General features: G+C 44.2%; 1 protein-coding gene across 1 annotated transcript in view; it reads left to right on the top strand.

Moving 5' to 3' along the window:
• POLR1E (RNA polymerase I subunit E) overlaps positions 1-19,714 on the top strand; it is a 41,049-nt gene that overhangs the window by 17,345 nt on the left and 3,990 nt on the right. Inside the window, exons 4-10 of the mRNA XM_077251535.1 lie at positions 730-827; positions 1,313-1,374; positions 2,924-3,065; positions 3,528-3,638; positions 6,192-6,288; positions 10,502-10,632; positions 12,413-12,494. Coding sequence (XP_077107650.1) covers positions 730-827; positions 1,313-1,374; positions 2,924-3,065; positions 3,528-3,638; positions 6,192-6,288; positions 10,502-10,632; positions 12,413-12,494 — 723 coding nt within the window. The remainder of the gene's footprint in view (positions 1-729; positions 828-1,312; positions 1,375-2,923; positions 3,066-3,527; positions 3,639-6,191; positions 6,289-10,501; positions 10,633-12,412; positions 12,495-19,714) is intronic.

Raw genomic sequence — 19,714 nt, 5'->3', positions numbered from 1 at the left:
ATGAAAACCTCTCATGAGACTAACATTCTCCTTCTCTGTGGAGGGGCACTGGACCTGCTGCAATTAAGACACGTGACTAGGAGGCGGAGTGCTCAGTCAGAAGGCTAGACAATACATTTGAAAAAACTGACCGTCACATCCAAACATAGTGCAGTAATGCAGTTCAATTTCTGTGTTTCATTTTTTCATGTGTTAGCGCTGCAGTGTGCTGCCTTTTTTGCTTGACTGTTTCCTGAGACTAGTCTCTGCAAAACTTGGTCATGCGTTCAACTTTTTCATACAAGTTATTGCGCCTCTACAGCCAGGTGTACGTATTACAGCTTCAGAGGCGCACTGAGCATGATCGGAAGCGGAGAAGAAGCCTGATGTCAATGGAGGAGCTGAAGAAGCAGCTTGTTCTTTGCTTCAGGACATGCACAGTGTGCCTGTGAAGTCAGGAAGCGTGCACCCAGCTTCAGTGACACAATGACTTGTATGAAAGAGAGCCGTGCGCATGCGTCAGTCTTACAGAGAGCTGGCTATGACATATGGTATGAATGGAAAACTATGAAGGGCTGTAAATGATATTGGCGCTATATAAACCAGTGAAATAAAAGAAACCACTTTGCAGCGGCCTAATTTTCACTGTAACAAGGTAATCTAACTTCATGAATAGGTTTTTCTTTTTGCTGCAGACTTTTCTGTATTTACACTGTGGGTCTTGATGATTAGAATATGATTATATTTCAGATATTTTGTTGGAGTACTAAATAAAGAAACTGGGAAGATGGAAGTGTACGATGCCGAGCGGTTTAGTATGCAGCCAATACTGGAGAAAAACGCTACTGGTAAGTAAAATACTGGTAAACTAAACTCTCTCATCTTTGCAGAAGGTGGTATTGTTCTGGGTCACTTGACACTTTCATCTAGACCCAAACATTCATCTTGCTCCCAATAAAGCAGTGATTAGAGACTGCCAAAAGCTTGGTGACTTTGCAGGCAGATGCAAGCTTTGAGTCCATCCACCTAGAAGGTCTCACCTTCAATGCAGTTTTGGGTGATTATATTAAAGAGGACACACCGTGTAAAGCCCATCTGTACAGGTACAATGGAGGTGCTCCTGAATAACATTTTGTGTGGATATACTGTGTGAAGGTGTAGATTATCATGTGGTACTGCACACAAGAACGCCCATGGATAAGTTAACTCTAAGAACCTTTTTGAGCACAATTTTTGGCTTATGGATAACAATTTGATTGAAAAAGTAGTGGGTGCATAGTTTGTCACCTAATATTTTGTTGTTTTTGTGATTTATTTTATTTGTTTTTTGTAGGGTTGGCAGATGATCAAGTTCAAGATACCCCAGACCAGCCGAACAGAACGTACCGAGAAAAGGTACATTCAATTGTTGCACTCAGCGCTGAGAAAGTTTTCCTATTCTATATCTTATAATATCAGAAAATAAATATTGCTGTACTTACTATGCTGCTGTATATGTCTTGGACTTGCCATAACTTGCTGATCAAGAAGATCCAAACTCAAAGCAGAGAAAGTGCTGAAAAGGCAGTGTGGCCTTATTTCTAGAGCCCGAGCAGGGGCCACTGTTTCAGTAGTGGTGTGGGTCCGTACACAAAGATTAAATCCTGAATGGCACCTGTGGTTTACTAGCGTCTCAGATGTTGATGTACACCTGTTCTGAAGACACCTCAATGCCTTCGCTTATCTCTGTGCATCTTGCCAAATCCTGCTCTTTTATCTACTCCCTGCATGCCTGTACTTTTAGCTGCATTTCTAAAGGCTCCTATGGATTGACTTTGCCACCATAGGACCCTGCTAGACCCTATTCACATAGGACTGTTGACCGTCTTCATTTGTACCACCAGGAGCTGGTAGAAATTTTACTTCTGCAACCTATACGCTGGCAATGATGATAATCTTTACATAGCGCCCACACATTCTGCAGCACTTCACAATTCAGAGTACAAATAAAATTAGACGTTACAGAGTAGTAAACGAATCAACAATATAACATGTGGGCACTGCTCATGAAAGTTTACAGTCTGGAGATGGGTCACTCAGGAGGTGAAAGTGCTTGATATCTACAATGGCCCAGCCATCTTTTATAATTATAGTGTAGTGTACATAAAGCATATGAGTCAGGGACCACGCTGTACCTGTGCATTAAGTGCATCGCTTTAAGGGGATAATGTTGAGAGAAGGGATCGAGTTCTGAGGATCTGTGGAGTAGGTGGTTAAAATTTTCGGAATGTTATAGGTGTGCCTGAAAATTGTGTTTTTAGTTCGCACCTAAACCCTTATTGACAGCCAACAGACCTTTTTATGTCTATGAGGAATATGTAAATTACACCCTCTCACCCCCCAAACCAAAGTGCAGCGAGTGGTGGCTTGGTGGGGTCGTCGCCACATAGTGTGGGGCTTTCTGAGATGTTGTGCCTTTTCCAGATTAAATGATAAAGTGCAGTTATGTGTACAGAGAGCCCACGCTAAGGCACTCTGTGTCACAGCAGATCTCTGTTAGTTACATCATCAGTCACTGGTATATGGGCATCTACTGCACATACATGGTAGATGCTCAGTTTATCTCTACATATGTGCTGCTATTGGCATGCATACGTCTAAAGTTAATATCTACACCCATCTGAAGACTTCAGGTGTGCTTCCACCTTTTTCACTTACCCATGTGTTAAAGCGAACCTGTCACCAGGTTTGGCCGATATAAGATACGGTCACTGCCTTTCAGGGCTTATCTTCTGTCTGTCCTCCCTTGATGCAATCGTAGAAATGAAAATTGGCTGCGGATCGGAGGTGTTAAAAGCGTTTGTCTTAACACAGACACTGAAAAGCAGTATATATTCTCATGAGGTTGCAATGAAAATATGTACCCCCCATATCAATACTACATTCATATTTCTTTATTGAATAGGTTGATGCTCTGATTGAGGCCTTTGGAACTAACAAGCAGAAACGTGCCTTATCTTCACGAAAGCTGAACCAAGTCGGCAGTGAAATTCTAAGTAAAGAAATGACAAAGGCAGCTGAAGACATTATTGAAGCCAAGGGAACGGGCAAGTACCTGATCTATACCATAACCAGTCATTATGTAACTTTCCAGTTAGACCTTTATAGAACACTCAGTTTTCTCAACTGTTTCTGTAACTTCTGTGAAAGTGAAGAGAGATGCACACTTGTCTGGTCATATCTTTGCCTTTACTGACCTAATACTTTTCATAGCTTATAGCAGCTTTCTGTAAACGTTGAGATAATGTATTAGTGTGGCTGTTTAACCCCTTCATGACCTTTGACGTTTAGGTACGTCAAAGGTCTTGTCCTTGCCTTTGATGCGGACTCCGGCGCTGAGCCCGCAACTTTCCCCACACAGGACACCTGATCTGATCTAATATTATTACATCTACTACAAGTTAGGATAGGATCTTGGAGATGGGAATACCCCTTTAATCTCTAATATAATGGTGTAATATAATAATGTGTATAATCTCTAATATAATTGTTCGCTGTCATTCTTACAGAACTGGTACAGGAAGTTGTGGAGAGGAAAGAGGAAGAGTCCTATTCACTATTTTTACCTCCATGCAATGCTCATGCTGACAAAAAAGAAAACGTATATGAATTTGATCAACGTATCCTTCAACTTAATAATGTGAGGCTGGTGATGAGTTATGCCATATGTCATGTTTGTCATACATGTATTTAAAAAAAAAAAAAAAAAAATAGTCTTTTTGTTACATGGTGGGTGACATAATAAAAAAAAAAAAAACCCACAAACTCTTGGAAAGCGGAAATGAAAAAAACCCCATAAAAAATGGACTAATCTTTAAAGGGATTTTCTTATGAGGTTTTGATGTAGAGGTTGAGACCCGGAGTCTAGCGATATGTCACTTGCTGATTTGCATACTGTTGTTTTTATACAATCACTGTTTTCTCTGCTGCACATCTAGCAGTACTCAGAATGCTGAGCCTTGTGTAACACAACCCCCACAACTAACTAGCAACTTTCTGTGTACAATCTAAATTGAAAAAAAGCTGCTAATCAGTTGTGAGAGTAGGATTGCACAGATCAGGTTGACTAAGAGGGAGGAGACAGTCCTGTAATCTCCTGCTAATAAAACACTGATTTTATTGAAACAGCAATACACAGCCTAGCCAGTGACACATTGCTGGAATCGTTGCCCCAGCTGCCAACCTTGCTGCTTTGCCCCCCCCCCCCCCCGTGGCTATGATCACTCTGATTGGCTGTTGAAAGTGACTGTTTCACTTTCAATCAGAGCGATTGTAATATTTCACCAATGAAACTTGGTGAAATATCGCAATCCAGCCATGGCCGATGCTGCAATATCATCGAACACGGCTGGAGACCGTGATCTGCCGCCGTCAGTCTTTCCTCCCCTTCGTCCTGTCCTTTGCTGCCCTCCTCTCCCCCTCCGTCCTGTCCTCCGCTGTCCCCGCGGTCACGGCTCTGCGTTATAAAATTCTGTGAAGCACTTGGGGGTTCAAAGTGCTCATCAGACATCTAGATAAGTTCCTTGGGGGGGTCTAGTTTCCAAAATGGGGTCACTTGTGGGGGGTTTCTATTGTTTAGGCACATCAGGGGCTCTGCAAACGCAACGTGACGCCCGCAGACCATTCCATCAAAGTCTGCATTTCGAAACGTCACTACTTCCCTTCCGAGCCCTGACGTGCGCCCAAACAGTGGTTTACCCCACATATGGAGTATCAGCGTACTCAGGACAAACTGGACAACAACTTTTGGGGTCCAATTTCTCCTGTTACCCTTGTGAAAATAAAAAATTGTGGGCTAAAACTAAGTTCCCTGGGGGGTCTAGTTTCCAAAATAGGGTCACTTGTGGGGGAGCTCAAATAATGTTTAGGCACACAGGGGCTCTCCAAATGCGACATGGTGTCCGCTAACGATTGGAGCTAATTTTCCATTCAAAAAGTCAAATGGTGCTCCTTCCCTTCCGAGTCTTGCCGTGCACCCAAACAGTGGTTTATGACCACATATGAGGTATCGGCGTACTCAGGAGAAATTGCCCAACTAATTTTAGGATCCATTTTATCCTGTTGCTCATGTGAAAATGAAAAAATTGAGGCTAAAAGAAAATTTTTGCGAAAAAAGTACTTTTTCATTTTTATGGATCAATTTGTGAAGCACCTGAGGGTTTAAAGTGCTCACTATGCATTTAGATAAGTTCCTTTGGCGCTCCTTCCCTTCCGAGCCCTGCCGTGCGCCCAGTGGTCCCCCCCACATATGGGGTATCGTCATACTCAGGACAAATTGGACCACAACTTTCGTGGTCCAGTTTCTCCTTTTACCCTTGGGAAAATAAAAAGACATGTTGCTAAAAGATAATTTTTGTGACTAAAAACTTAAATGTTCATTTTTTCCTTCCATGTTGCTTCTGCTGCTGTGAAACACCCTGAAGGGTTAATAAACTTCTTGAATGTAGTTTTGGGCACCTTGAGGGGTGCAGTTTTTAGAATGGTGTCACACTTGGGTATTTTCTGCCATATAGAACCCTCAAACTGACTTCAAATGTGAGTTGGTCCCTTAAAAAAAAATGGTTTTGTAAATTTTGTTGTAAAAATGACAAATTGCTGGTCAACTTTTAACCCTTATAACGTCCTAACAAAAAAAAAATTGTTTCCAAAATTGTACTGATGTAAAGTAGACGTGGGAAATCATATTTATTAACTATTTTGTGTTGCATAACTCTATTGTTTTAACAGAATAAAAATAAATAATTCGAAAATGGTGAAATTTTCACCAAATTTCCATTTTTTTCCAAAATAAATGCAAAAATTATCGATCTAAATTTACCACTAACATGAAGCCCAATATGTCACGAAAAAACTTTCTCAGAATCGCTAGCATCCGTTGAAGCGTTCCTGAGTTATTACCTCATACAGAGAAAAGGGACACTGGTTAGAATTGCAAAAAACGGCCAGGTCATTAAGGTCAAAATAGGCTGGGTCATGAAGGGGTTAAAGGTCTATTGATCCACCAGTGAGGAGGGCACTGTAATTCACAGTAGGGTGCACAGTATGTTACTGAATAAAATATCTCCTAAATATATATATCATCATTTTATGCATAGATGTATATAACTGGATGAGTAGTTTAAATGCGATATCCCAGAACTACCCGTAGATACTAGTTCTTAACTTCTGATAAGTAATTTCTCCTGTGGAGTATGAATCCCTGGAAAACGTTTCTGCTGCTTTTAAGAATATGACACCCGAGGAGCTCCAGGAGAGGATAGAGAAGAAACAGTAAGCCAACTTGTTAATGTATTTTTGGTGATAAAGTAGGACACTATTACTACATTAGTACATGTATCATATGCATGCAAAGAAGGAATAGATTTCATTTATTTAGATACATGTAAAGTTTGTAGGTAAGTAATGTGCAAACCCGAACACTGACTTCTCCTGGAAGTCCATGTTACTATTCGGGTTCGGCATCCCGAACAAAGTTTGTTGAAAGGCAGGCTGCAGCACAACCAGTCAACCAGCTTTTCCTGTGTGGGCACATCTGGCCATGTCAAGTATTTGCATGCCTGTGAGTGGCCGGCGCACTGTTAAAAATAAAAAGGCGGGGGGGGGGGGTTCCCCTCTATTTTTGATAACAAGCGCAAGTAAAATTGACAACTGCAGACTGCAGTCCTCTGCTGACAGCTTTAACTTGGCTGATTATCAAAAATTGTGCAGCCCCATGCAGTTTCTTTTACATTATTTAGATCTAAAAAAAAGGCATGGGGACCCCCTAATTTTTGATTGCCAGCCAAGCTAAAGCAGAGAGCTGGGAGCTGATATTTTCATGCTGGGAATGCCCAAGGATATTTGGCCCTCCCCAGCCTAAAAATAGCAACACGCAGCTGCCCCATAAAAGGCGCATCCTTTAGATGCCTCAATTCTGGCGTTTTGCCCAGCTCTTCCTGCTTGCCCTGGTGCGTTGGCAAAAGTGTTAATATTTTGGGGTTTATATCAGCTTTGTAATGTCAGCTGACATCAAGCCCATTACTACTATCAGACACCCCCATTATTAAGCCAGTAAGTAAAAACACACACACAAAAAAGTCCTTTAATTGAATAAAACACTCCCTCAAAAATCAAAGTAATTGCCTGTCCGCCGTTAATTCATATTGCTGAAGTCCCATGACGAACCTCAACTGTTTCATCTGGTTGCATTGCTGAGCGGTGACATCAGTAATGTGACAGCTGTTAACCCATTAAATGCCGCTGTCAAAGGCTGAGAGCGGCATTTAGCGCACGCTTCCGGCCATCAGGCCTGAAATCTGCCCATCGGTGACCCCTGTGACGTGATCGCGGGTCACCGGTTCGTTGGCATGACAACCAGAGGTCTCCTGGAGACCTCTATAGTTGTCACTGCTGGCTTGCTGTGAGTGCCACCCGGTGGTCGGCGCTCATAGCAAGGGAGTAATTCTACTACATAGAGGCGATCTGATCATTGCCTGTATGTTCCAGAGCTGAACCGGTTGTGGCAGCTTCTAGTCTTTTATAGTCTAGACTATTGAACCGTGCCAAAAGTTAAAAAAAAAAAAAAATGTTTTTAAAAATATAAAAGTTCAAATCACCCCCTTTCGCCCCATTCAAAATGAAAGAAAATAAAAAATCAAACATATACATATTTGGTATCACCACTTTCAGAATTGACCGATCTATCAATAAAAAAAGGATTAACCTGATCGCTAAACGGCGTAGCGAGGAAAAAAGTAAAAACGCCAGAATTACGGGTTTTTTTTGTCGCAGTGACATTGCATTAAAATGCAATAATGGCTGATAAAAAGAAAGTATCTGCACCAAAATGGTATAATTAAAAAAACGTCAGCTCGGCACGCAAAAAATAAGCCCTCACCCAACCCGAGATCACGAAAAATGGAGACGCTGTAGGTATTGGAAAAGGGCGCAATTTTATTTTTTAACAAAGTTTGGATTTTTTTTTCACCACTTATAAAAAAAAGAATCTAGACATGTTTGGTGTCTATGAACACGTAATGACCTGGAGAATCATAATGGCAGGTCAGTTTTAGCATTTAGTGAACCTGGTAAAAAAGCCAAACAAAAAACAAGTGTGGGATTGCACTTTTTTGCTATTTCACCGCACTTGGAATTTTTTTCCAGCTTTCTAGTACACAACATGGTAAAACCAATGGTGTTGTTCAAAAGTACAACTCGTCCCGCAAAAAAACAAGCCCTCACATGGCCATATTGACGGAAAAATAAAAAAGTTGTGGCTCTGAGAGGAAGGGGGAGCAAAAAACGAAAACGCAAAACCGAAAATACCTCCAGTCATGAAGGGATTAAAGGACTACGAGGTTAGTAATTGGGGTGTCTTATAGACACCTCTTCCATTACTAACCCCTGGGCTTGATGTCAGCGGACATAAAACAACTGACATAACCCCATAACTATTACCCTGCTTGCCAACGCACCAAGGCAAGTGGTAAGAGCCAAGGCCAGGCTCCTTTGCTGATTTTATTAGTCTAGGAAGGGGCAAATATCCATGACCCCGTCACAGTATATTAAGATCAGCCCGCAGTTGTCTAACCTTTGCTGGTCATTAACAATAGGGGGGCCCTATATCACTTTTTTGGGGATGGGGTCCCCATTTTTAATAACCAGTAAGGGCTAAGCTGACTGTAAGTTGATATTAAAGGGAACCTGTCACCCCCCCCCCCCCCCCCTGGCATTTGTAACTAAAAGAGCCACCTTGTGCAGCACTAATGCTGCATTCTAACAAGGTGACTCTTTTAGTTCAGGTCCCTGGCATTGCTGAAATCGCCGCGGGGGCAGGTCTTTCCCCCCTAATCCAGACGCACCACAGTCGTCAATCATGGCCTTTGCGCGCCGCCTCCTCTTCCTTCATTAGCGTCCTCGGTGCCTGCGCATTTTTTTTTTTTCTGGCATGCGCAGTTATGCTGCCCTTCGAACTTACATCGCAGGCGCCGTGGACGCTAATGAAGGAAGAGGAGGCGGCGCCCGGCACGCAGAGGCCATCAGTGACGGCTGTGGTGCGTCTGGATTAAGGGGGAAAGACCTGCCCCCATGGTGATTTCACGGTATGAGGGACAAATTTCAAAAACGATTCTTTCAGCAGTGCCAGGGACCTGAACTAAAAGAGCCACCTTGTCAGAATGCAGCATTAGTGCAGCACAAGGTGGTTCTTTTAGTTACAAACGCCTGGCGGGGGGGCAGGTTCCCTTTAATAACCTGGGAAGCTCCATGTTTATTACCCCCTTCCAAGAATAATAACACCAGCCCCCAGCTGTCTGCTTTTCCTCAGCTAGGTATTAAAAATAAAGGGGACTCTACACTATTTTTATTTATTAGCTAAATACATATACATTAAGCTGTATTGCACTAATTTTATATCAGACTGACATATTTATTGCTATACACAGGCGCTGGCAGAATAATCTCATCAGCGTCGCCTACTCTCTTTATCAGCAACACCAGGTGTGTGTTGATGAGAGTAGTACTCATCTTCTGACGCCTGACCGGCGGCAACCTGGTCACCGCTTGCTGGCTCACACACAGTCTCTTCTTGTGACAGCGTGGGAACTGCAGCACTGTGACCATTGGTAACGTCAATAAGGTTCCTGCCGATCAGAGCCGGTGTTTCCCGCTCTGTCAAACAATTAGGGTATGTGCACACATTCAGGTTTTTTCGCTATAAAAACGCATTAAAAACGCAGACGTATGCATCCTTTCATTTAGAATGCATTCTGCAATTTTTGTGCACATGATGCGTTTTTTTCTGTGGAAAAAACGCATCGTGGTAAAAAAGCAGCATGTTCATTAATTTTGCGGATTTTTCGCGTTTTTCCCGCTATTTAATGCATTGGAAAAAAAGGCAAAAAAAACCCGCACAAAAAACGCGTCAAAAATGCATAGAAATCCTGACGTGTGCACATAGCCTAAAAGTGTGGTAACCGCCGGATGTTCGGGGCCCCCATTCATTTGAATGGGTTCCAGGGTCTAGTTCGGGTACCATTCTTGTACCTGAACCAAACGTTTTCTTTTTAAACTTTGGCCGAACCTGACAGACCCGAACATCCACAGGTCCACCCATCCCTAGTAGTGACTGCAACTGATTTATCATTATGTGTACAGAAATCCATTCAGACCGAAAAGTGTATGTATCGATGACCCACCAAAAAGATTGGAATGTTCTTGATCAATTGTTATGGCCCATCTTTTAGAGAAAAACATTTTAACATAAGTTCATTGAGAATGGGTTAATGTGCATGTTTTTGGCAAGTTTCCCTAAATCTTTAAACCTATGTATAGCTCCATTGTCAGTAGTGCTTGTTGATTAGGTGGTTCAGCACAACAGAATTACTCACTCCTGGTGAGATAATCCACCCAAAAGTTGTGATCTAACCTGTGATTTCAGCACAACCCATTGACTAACGAATGTTTTGAGGTGTGATGATAACTTGTACCTGTCTTTTCCTTGTAGACATGGTGCATATGTACTTCAAGAACTTGGGGAGCTTAAATATTCTCAAGACGTTGATCGTAAAGCCCGTGCTTTGTGGTATTTGGACACTCTAACAAAACTCATTAATAATAAAATTATCAAACGGAAGGGTAAGCATTGTTGTAAATGTATTTGCCGAATATATGTCCTTTATCTCAGTGTTCCATATTTTCTCTTAAACATTATAACCTCTGAGCATTTATCTGCTTTGTCAGTGCTTTTCACACTGTAAGGTGCCCCCTAATTATTAGGGAGGCACAGCGTTTATGGAAAGCTGCTCTGATCTTTGTATGGCTGCATCAGTCTCAGATTTAGAAATATAACACACTCATTTTGTGCTTATTTTAATGTTACCATATTTTGCCATGGACTAGAATCACTGGTAAGACCCCGGCATCATTATGTCCGGATATCTATCCTATGTCCAAAAATGTGAGTCAAAAATACAACTGCATTATGAACTGGCAGTATTTTATTGAAATAATAATTCATATAAAATCCATTTAAAACTGGTGTGGCATAAGGTCAAAATCATTAAATATTCATTGTAACACCAGGTTCAGTTAGTCATGTTTCTCATATCCTGAGTTTACAGCCTCCTGGGCATATATGAGGTTTTAAGTTGGGGTCCGGAGACTCTTGGTGAGTCCAGGCATTGAAATAATCAGTTCACTAAATAAATAGAAGTAATACCCAATGTTTCAGAAACTGCAAGTCACACAATGCTTATTGAGTACCTAACAAAACACAATCTGTTCAAGTATAACGCCAGTGATTTTCAAATTCTTCCATTGAAATCTAATAGGTGCATAGTGTGACAGAGTGCTTTCATTTGCTTACCATTGCTATGTGTACGCGCCAAGACCACCACACTTTAAATATATCAATGAACAAGAAAGTTTCTGTTAACAACCTCCATTATATATTAGAGATTGCAGTGCAGGCAGCATAAGCTTAGTGGTTTCAGTCCACAATAGGATTTTTTTCCACTGATTAGTTTGTTTAGCTAGTATAATGAGTTGTTTTATGTTTAGTATGGGAAAATGGGCATGTTTTTTGTCTTGGCTTCTTCACACTCCATGTACCATATGTTATACATCCAGCACTTGTGTTAACAGCAGCGACCAGAGCTAGCACGATGACAGGTTGCTGATGGGTTGCCATGCTCATGGATGACCTAGGCAGCCATGGGCCTGCTGAAGGCCCCCGTCCCTGCCATGCTGGTACTCCTGTGTTACCCAGCCTGTGTAGCCCAGCATGTGGCTGGGCCTAATAGAATGGCTGTCAGTAAAACGCTGACAAGCAGTAGTATTAGAGTACAATACAGGGACCTTACATTGTATTATTAAAGCAGTGAGAGAATCCCAGTCTAATCAAATGACGAGACCTGAAGTTGATTTAAAAAAATAAATAAAACTCATTGTATAAAAATGTGGCGACTTGTGTTTAAGTAATAAAAAAAATATATATTTAGCCTTCAGCCAAGTAAAAAAAATGGCAATATTACATGTTTTTTTTATCCCATCCAAAAAAAAAGTTGTACCCCAACTTGGTACAGTTGTCCTACAAAACAAGTGCTAATGAAGTTATTTCCACATAGAAATAGTTATTGCTCTTACTGTGATCATGCATAAACGATGCAAAAACATTATTAAAAACAAACATCTGTTGTTAGTTCAATTGTGATATCCTTCCTCCACTAAAAAGGTAAGTAAAACTTGGTGTATACAAATATATAACCCTTTTATATGCTGCTTCCCAAAAGCAAAAATAAGCCTCAGGGACTTAACAAATTGCTTTATACAGTCTTCAAGGAGGTTTTCTTGTGCAAATACATTTGTGACATAGATTAGATGATGGACTATAACCTCGTTATTTTGTTATGTTTAGAACTTGTTACTCTGGAATGTCCAAATGTTATGATTGGCAACTTCCTGAAGAATTTTACTGTCACAGTATTTAAGAATGAAAGGTCAGTCATTATTCCTATTATATAGAAAGTATCATGTCGCCAGTGCCTTTTAATCAACAATTTTCTTTTTGGTCTAAAGATTTAAATGGAATTTATAATAAAACATTTTTTAACCAAGTTTATGAATTTTGACGTATATTTACATCTTTTCATGTCCTTGCCTTTAATGCAGGCTTACACGCTGAGCCTGTATCTTTCCCTACACATGATTTCATCAGCCATTATGTGTCCCTCACAGCCGCGGATGCATCTGAGCTCTGCCCACAGCTATTGACCTGTGAAATCCTGCTGCCCGTGTGACAGCAGCATTTAATATGTGCCCGTGAATCAGGCATGCCCGTAATGTGATCTCGATGACCCCTGTGCCTGTCCTTATGAGCCTCTTGTGAATGCCACCCTGTGGCCAACTTTCATAGGAGATTGTTATTTCTGCTATACATAGCAATGCTGATGCACTACCAAGTGATCAGACTATCACAGCTTCAAGTCACCTAAGGGAACTATTAAGCCCTATCCCACCTTGGACGTATCCATACGTCCCTGTGACCTTGTTCTTATTGACCTGGGATGTATCAATGTGTCCCAGGGATTTTGCGCGCAGACAGGCTGTGTGTGCGTGATCGCTACCGAGTGTCAGCTGATTCTGACAGCTTACACCCAGCAATAAGTGCCAGGAGTGGTCCTGCACCGCTCTTGGCAATTTAACCCCCTAAATGCTGCCACTGAACTTGTTCGCAGCATTTCGGAAGCAGACAGAGGGATGACAGCCCCTCTGCCCTTGGATCGGAGACCCCGCAACGTCACGTGGCGTTGCTGTCATTGCCATGGTGACTCGATGACGACATTCGTGTCACAAGAGCTAGGAAAGTTGCTTGATCATGCTTAGAGCATGAGCTGCAAGTCTGTCAGTGCAGAACTGACAATTTGCATAGCATAGGGATGCTGCTGCATCTTCTTGCTGTACAAGAGATCAACCTGCAAAAAATGAAAGTCCCATAGTGAGACAAAGTAAAAAAAAGTTATAAAGAAGTTTTAAAAAAAATTGTAAATAAATATATATATATATATATATATATATATATATATATATATATATATATATATATATATATATATATATATAAAAAATCTAAATATATTGTACCCATGAATTACTGTAATATTTTCATATTCATATATATTTTCATATATTAAAAAATCAAAGGTACAGATATTTGGTACTGACGCATCTGGAACGACCCAACCTACGGAACTGTCCCACCAATTTAGTGAAAACCATAAAAAAATAAAAGCGCAGAAAAGAATGCTTCATTATACCGCCAAACAAAAAGTGAAATAAAACGTGATAAAAAAGATGACTATAAATAAAAATGGTACCTCTGAAAACGTAATCTTGTCCTTCAAAAAACAAGCCGTCATACGGCTCCATCAGCGGAAAAATAAGTTATAGCTCTCAGAATAAAGGGATGCAAAAACATTTTTTTTTTTCCTATAAAAGTTTTTGTGTAAAAGCACCAAAACCTAAAAATAACTATATAAATGAGGTATCGCTGTAATCATACTGACACGAAGAATAAAGCTGCCTTATCAATTTAACCACAAGTGGAATGACAAAAAAAAAATCTTGGATTGCTGGTTTTTGTTCATTCTGCTTCCCAAAAATCTGGAAAATAATACCAATCAAAACGTCAGCTCGTCCTGCAAAAAACAAGCTCCCACATGACTCTGTGGGCCAAAATATGGAAAAATTATAGCTCCCAAAATATGGTGATGCAGAAACTATTTTTTTTTGCAAAAAAAAGTCTTTCTCTATCGCCTCATTGGGGGACACAGGAACCATGGGTGTATGCTGCTGCCACTAGTAGGCTGACACTATGCAGATAAAAAAGTTAGCTCCTCCTCTGCAGTGTACACCCCACCGACAGGAAGTAGGATATTCAGTTTAGCTTAGTGTCAGTAGAAGGTGGACACGGGTCTTTCATTAGACTCATATCTACCTCAGTGTGCATCGTTCCTTTTCAGGTACCACGGAGGGATACAGGGTGAACAGTCACTCCTGTACTCCCACGAAGAGACTGAGTACGGCGTCTACTACCACCCCGTATCCTCATACGTCTAGTCGGTAGGACCCCAGCCCCTAACACAGAAGCGTGTTCAGGTGATCCGGACCTGGTCCTGCCTCTGTCCCCCTACCCACTCGCCCACCAGAGCCTGTCGGTCTGAGGAGATGAGGACGTCCCACATCGCAGGATTTCGGACGTCTGATCCATGGTGGACGGGGAGGTACTTTTCTTTCTCCCCAGGTTCTGGCGAAGTCAGGAAGAAGATAAGAAGAAAGATCCTTTATTTCTTTCATACCTGCGGCCCCCATTAAACCATCCGTTCTGTAATTTTTACAGAGGTTTTTAGCTTTGGGAGCTTTCCCTGCCTTTTCCGATGGTAGTGGGGGCACCGGGTATCCCACCGCGTCGTTTTGAGGCCTCCGCGCCCCCCCATGCTCTGGCGGTCACTTGCTGCAAATCTAGGTCCCGGCTTTTCTCGGGCCTAGTTACAGTGCTGGCTCCGCCCCCCCCCCCCCCCCCCCCTTCCTCTCAACATCTGGGCGGGCTTTTCTCCTGCCCGACTCTCTGTACCCATTCCTGTGCAGGGCGGCTAGCTCCGCCCACTACTCCCAGCCGCCCCAATCGGCCTGGGATCGCCGCCATCTTGCTGGGGAGCGTTCTCTTCCGGACTCGGTGGCTATTCCCGCCCCCCCCCCCTTCCAACCTCTGAGAGCGGGTCCTTTCCCACCAGCGTGCATCTTCACCGGCCGGGTTCCCCGCCTCCATCTTCCTGCTGGTGCCCTGGACCTGTACCCTGATGCCTGTCGCAGCTACAGCCTGGGAGCAGACTACAGGACACTACACCTGCTGTCAGTAGCGCTGCTTAGCAGTCTGGCACTCCTCTCTGCATCTCTCCTGTTCCCCTAACCTGGCATTCTTTAGTAGGTCTGCTTACCATGCCTAATCCTAAAGGGGAGCGTTCTCGTCCTCCTGCTCCATCTTCCTCCTCTACTCCTGTCAGACACTTTGTGTTCTCTCTGGGAAATGGCAGGCTCCCTTTTGGTTAGTCCTCTTCCCTCTGTCAGGGCTGCAGCATCTCCACTGTTCCCAACGCCCAGGAGTCCCTGCCTACCCTGGGTGAGCCCGAGACCCCTATCCCTGGGCGGTTTTCCTTTCTGTCGCAGTCTGTGGCGGACCTCACCAGGGTGTCGCAGACCCTGGTGTCCGTGCTTGACAGATTGTCCCTTCCAGCTCCCGCAGTTGCCATTGGGTCACAGGATTCTTCGTCCGACCCCTTTTCAACACAGGCTGCAAGAGATCCAGACAGGAGCGCCATTCTAAGTCCTTTTTCCCGCTCCATCTCGCCCTCCGGTTTGACACGGCGAGATCCCTCTTCCAGATCCTCCTCTCCCTAGTCAGGCGAGGCGTCCTCGGTCATGTTTTTCAGAGGATGATTCAGACTTGGATTCAGTACAGGCCTCTAACAGGAAAGATATGGTACAGAGTCTTCTTGTTGCGGTCACCAGACCTTAGGCATCACAGATACCTCTACAGAACCCGCAGATTAGGCGGTTTCTTTTAGACGGTCAAAACCAACTTCCAAGGTCTTTGCCCCACACAGTGAATATGTGGAGGTACTTGCCAGGGAAAGGGTGAACCCTACCAGACGCTTTCAGAGAGGGAAGCGTCTCGGCATCCTATATCCCTTCTCCCCTGAGCTCACCGCTAACTGGACTGCTTCCCTGGCAGTGGACCCGCCAGTCTCCAGACTGACCATCCACACGGTCCTCACGCATTCTAATGCAGCATCCCTCAAGGATTCCAATAATACATTTATAGAATCACTGGCAAAGTCAGCCTTTGAAGCGGCTGCTCCTGCATTGTACCTGGCCTCTGCCTCTACCTTGGTCTCAAGGGCCATAGCTAGAGGTGCCAAACAGCTTCGTAAGGACATCCTGGCCGGAACACCTCTGGGGGAAATAGCCGACCTTGCGGACCAGATTTCCTGTGCAGGGAAATATTTGATATCTGCCTCCCTAGATGCCGTGTATTGTGCAACTCAGGCGTCCAGCAATATGGTGGCCATCTGGCAGAATATTTGACTCAAGGCATGGCAGGCGGACTTGTCGTCACAGAAGTCCCTTTCCAGCCTCCCCTTCCAGGGGGCCTGTCTGTTTGGATCCATGCTGGATCAAATTATTAAGGATGCCACGGAGGGGCACGAGTTACCTCCTTCTTCAGCCCAACCCTCGCCAGCCTCCCCTGAAAAGGCAGTTCTGCTCCGTTTGGTCCTTTTGTGCCTTTTCGCGGCGACGGAAGATTCCTTCAAGTCCACTCCTTCCGGGCGTTCCCGAAACTCCCATGGTAGGTCCACCAGGTCCAGACCCGGCAGATCTTCCTCGGTACGACTCGTGTCAAGAGCCCAGCGTTTCTCCCAGGTTGGGCTGGCGACATCTAATTTTCAGGGACGTTTGGGCTTGCCTCGGCGGAGAACGCCTAGGTCAAGGAGGTGGTATCCTCAGGATACAAGTTAGGGGTCGCTTCGTGGCCCCAGGATCGCTTCTCCAAATCCCGCGCTCCAAAAGATCCTGCTCTGTTCCCAGGTTTCTTTGCGTCCATCCCTCTTAGTTCGGGGGTTATCATTTCAGTCTCATAGCGGGAACGCTTCACAGGTTTCTATTCAAACCTGTTTGTAGTGCCGAAGAATTGGGGTGTGGTTCGGTCCATCCTTGATCTGAAGTCAGTGAACAGAAGGGTCCGCCTGCGGCATTTCAGGATGAAGTCCCTCCGTTCAGTAATCGCTTCCATGGAACTGCAGGAATTCCTGTGCTCCATAGATATCAAGATGCCTATCTCCATGTTTCTGATTTTCCCAGCACTCCAGAGGTTCCTGCGTTTCGTGGTGCAGAAGAATCATTTCCAGTTTGTCGCTCTGCCATTCGGTCTCGCGACCGTTACCAGGGTCTTCACAAAGATCATGGCGACATTAATGGCCATTTTGAGGTTCAGGGGCCTAGTGCTCTTTCCGTACCTCGAAGACATTCTCATCAAGGCTCTGTTTTTTTTCTCAGGCCCAGGAGAGTCTGACCATCGTCCTCGACTCCCTGTCCCGTTTCGGGTGCCTGGTCAACAGAACAAAGTCTTGCCTTGTCCTGATTTAGTGCCTTGTCTTCTTAGGCATGCTGTTCGACATCTGTCAGTTGAGAGTTTTTTTCTCAGGGCCTCGCGGCGAGGAGAGGCAAGCAGTTCTCCAGGACGGAGTTCGCTCTCTGCAAGGCCTTCGTCTGCCTTCCTTCCGTTCAGCAATGAAGGTTCTGGGACGAATGGTAGCAGCGTGAGAAGCGATCACTTTTGCGCAATTCCATTCGAGACCACTTCAGCAGGCCATCCTTTTTCAGTGGGACAGGTCTGTGCTGTCTTTGGATCGTCCGATTCGGCTCTCTGTAGTCAAATAGTGTCTCAGCTGGTGGCTGTCATCCCCTCTCTTTCTTCAGGGCCAGTCCTTGCTTCCCGCCCATTGGCAGGTGGTGTCGACGGACACAAGCTTCCCGCCTGGGGCGCGGTTTTTCGCCATCCGTCAGTGTATAGGGCGTTGGTCGGAGCAAGAGTCCTCTCTGCCTATCAACATCCTTGAGATAAGGGCCATCCTTCTGTTCCTCCGTCACTGGGAAAGACTTCTCTGAGGTCTGTCAGTCAGAGTCCAAACGTCCATTGCCACGGCGGTGGCATACGTCAATCACCAGGGAGAGGGACTCGGAGTCACTTGGCAATGGCGGAGGTATCCAAGATCTTCCTCTAGGCAGAGGCGACTGTTCCGGCAATATCCGCAGTGCATTTTCCCGGCGTGGACAACTTGGCCGCTGTTTCTCTCAGCCGCGAGGGCCTCGCGGCAGGAGAGTGGTCCCTGCTTCAGGAGGTCTTCCATCAAATTTGCCTTTGGGTAACTCTGGACCTGGATCTCATGTTGTTCCGAGTGATTAGGAAGGCTCCACAGTTCATTTCCAGATCCTGTGATCCTCTCGTAGTGGACGCCGATACTTCGGCCATTCCTGGGTCTCAATTCGTACTTCCCTATCTGTTTCCTCTCCTTCTTCCCAATCTGTTGAAGATCAATACGAAGGGGGTGCCCGTCACTCTGATCGCATCGGATTGACCCAGAAGGCTCTGGTTCACAGAGATCATCAATCTCCTCGCGGACGCCTCCTGGAGGCTCCCAAACAGGCCAGATCTTCTGTCCAAAGGACCGTTCTGCCACCAGAGTTCTCGGTCGCTCAATTTAACAGCTGTTCCCTCCCCAGGGACTGCTTTGGGACATCCCATGGTTCCTGTGTCCCCCAATGAGGCGATAGAGAAAACAGGATTTTTTGGTTGCTTACTGTAAAATCTGTTTCTCAGAGCCTTCATTGGGGGACACCGCACCCTCCCAAGTTGAACAGCTCTGTTATGTTATATTGCTTCTCCTACTGCTTTTTCACTAACTGAATATCCTACTTCCTGTCGGGGTGTACACTGCAGAGGAGGAGCTAACTTTTTTACCTGCATAGTGTCAGCCTCCTAGTGGCAGCAGCGTACACCCATGGTTCCTGTGTCCCCAATGGAGGCTCCGAGAAACAGATTTTACGGTAAGCATCCAAAACATCCTGTTTTTAGTGTGTGAAAGTCGCAAAATATAAAAAACTGATATAAATCTGGTATCGCTGTAATTTCACCGACCCGAAGAATAGTCGCGGAATCGCTTATAGGAACGGCATAAAAAAACGATTCTTCACCCGCTGTTTTTTATTTTTTTTTTTTCTGCCTTCCAAAGATTGCAGTAAGGCTCGGTGCACATTTATCCAGTGCACTGAGTGCTTACACCGGGGTTTCCGTGTAAATCTCTGAAATACCTGTTTCCGACGGTACCTCTGGCAGAAGATTCCCTATAATGAGGCAGATGGAGGCACTGTGGATGGCATAGGACCCATGATCCGGCTGTGTCTGCTTTTTTACGATTGCATAAAAGTGCATTCAGACACAGTTTTGTGTATCTCTGAAAAGAAGGACTCCGCTGAACAGAGGCCAGACAGAGTGCAGAGTAACTCTGCTGCCTCATTATAGAGACTATATGACTCACTCAAATAAATCTGAAAAAAAGGTGCACAGTAACCATGTGATTATGCCTGCAGAAGTATTTTTTTT

Source organism: Ranitomeya variabilis, chromosome 1, assembly GCF_051348905.1.
Source record: "Ranitomeya variabilis isolate aRanVar5 chromosome 1, aRanVar5.hap1, whole genome shotgun sequence".
Taxonomy (NCBI): Eukaryota; Metazoa; Chordata; class Amphibia; order Anura; family Dendrobatidae; genus Ranitomeya; species Ranitomeya variabilis.
The sequence above is the reverse complement of the archived record's forward strand: the minus strand, read 5'-3'. Positions and strand labels throughout refer to the sequence as shown.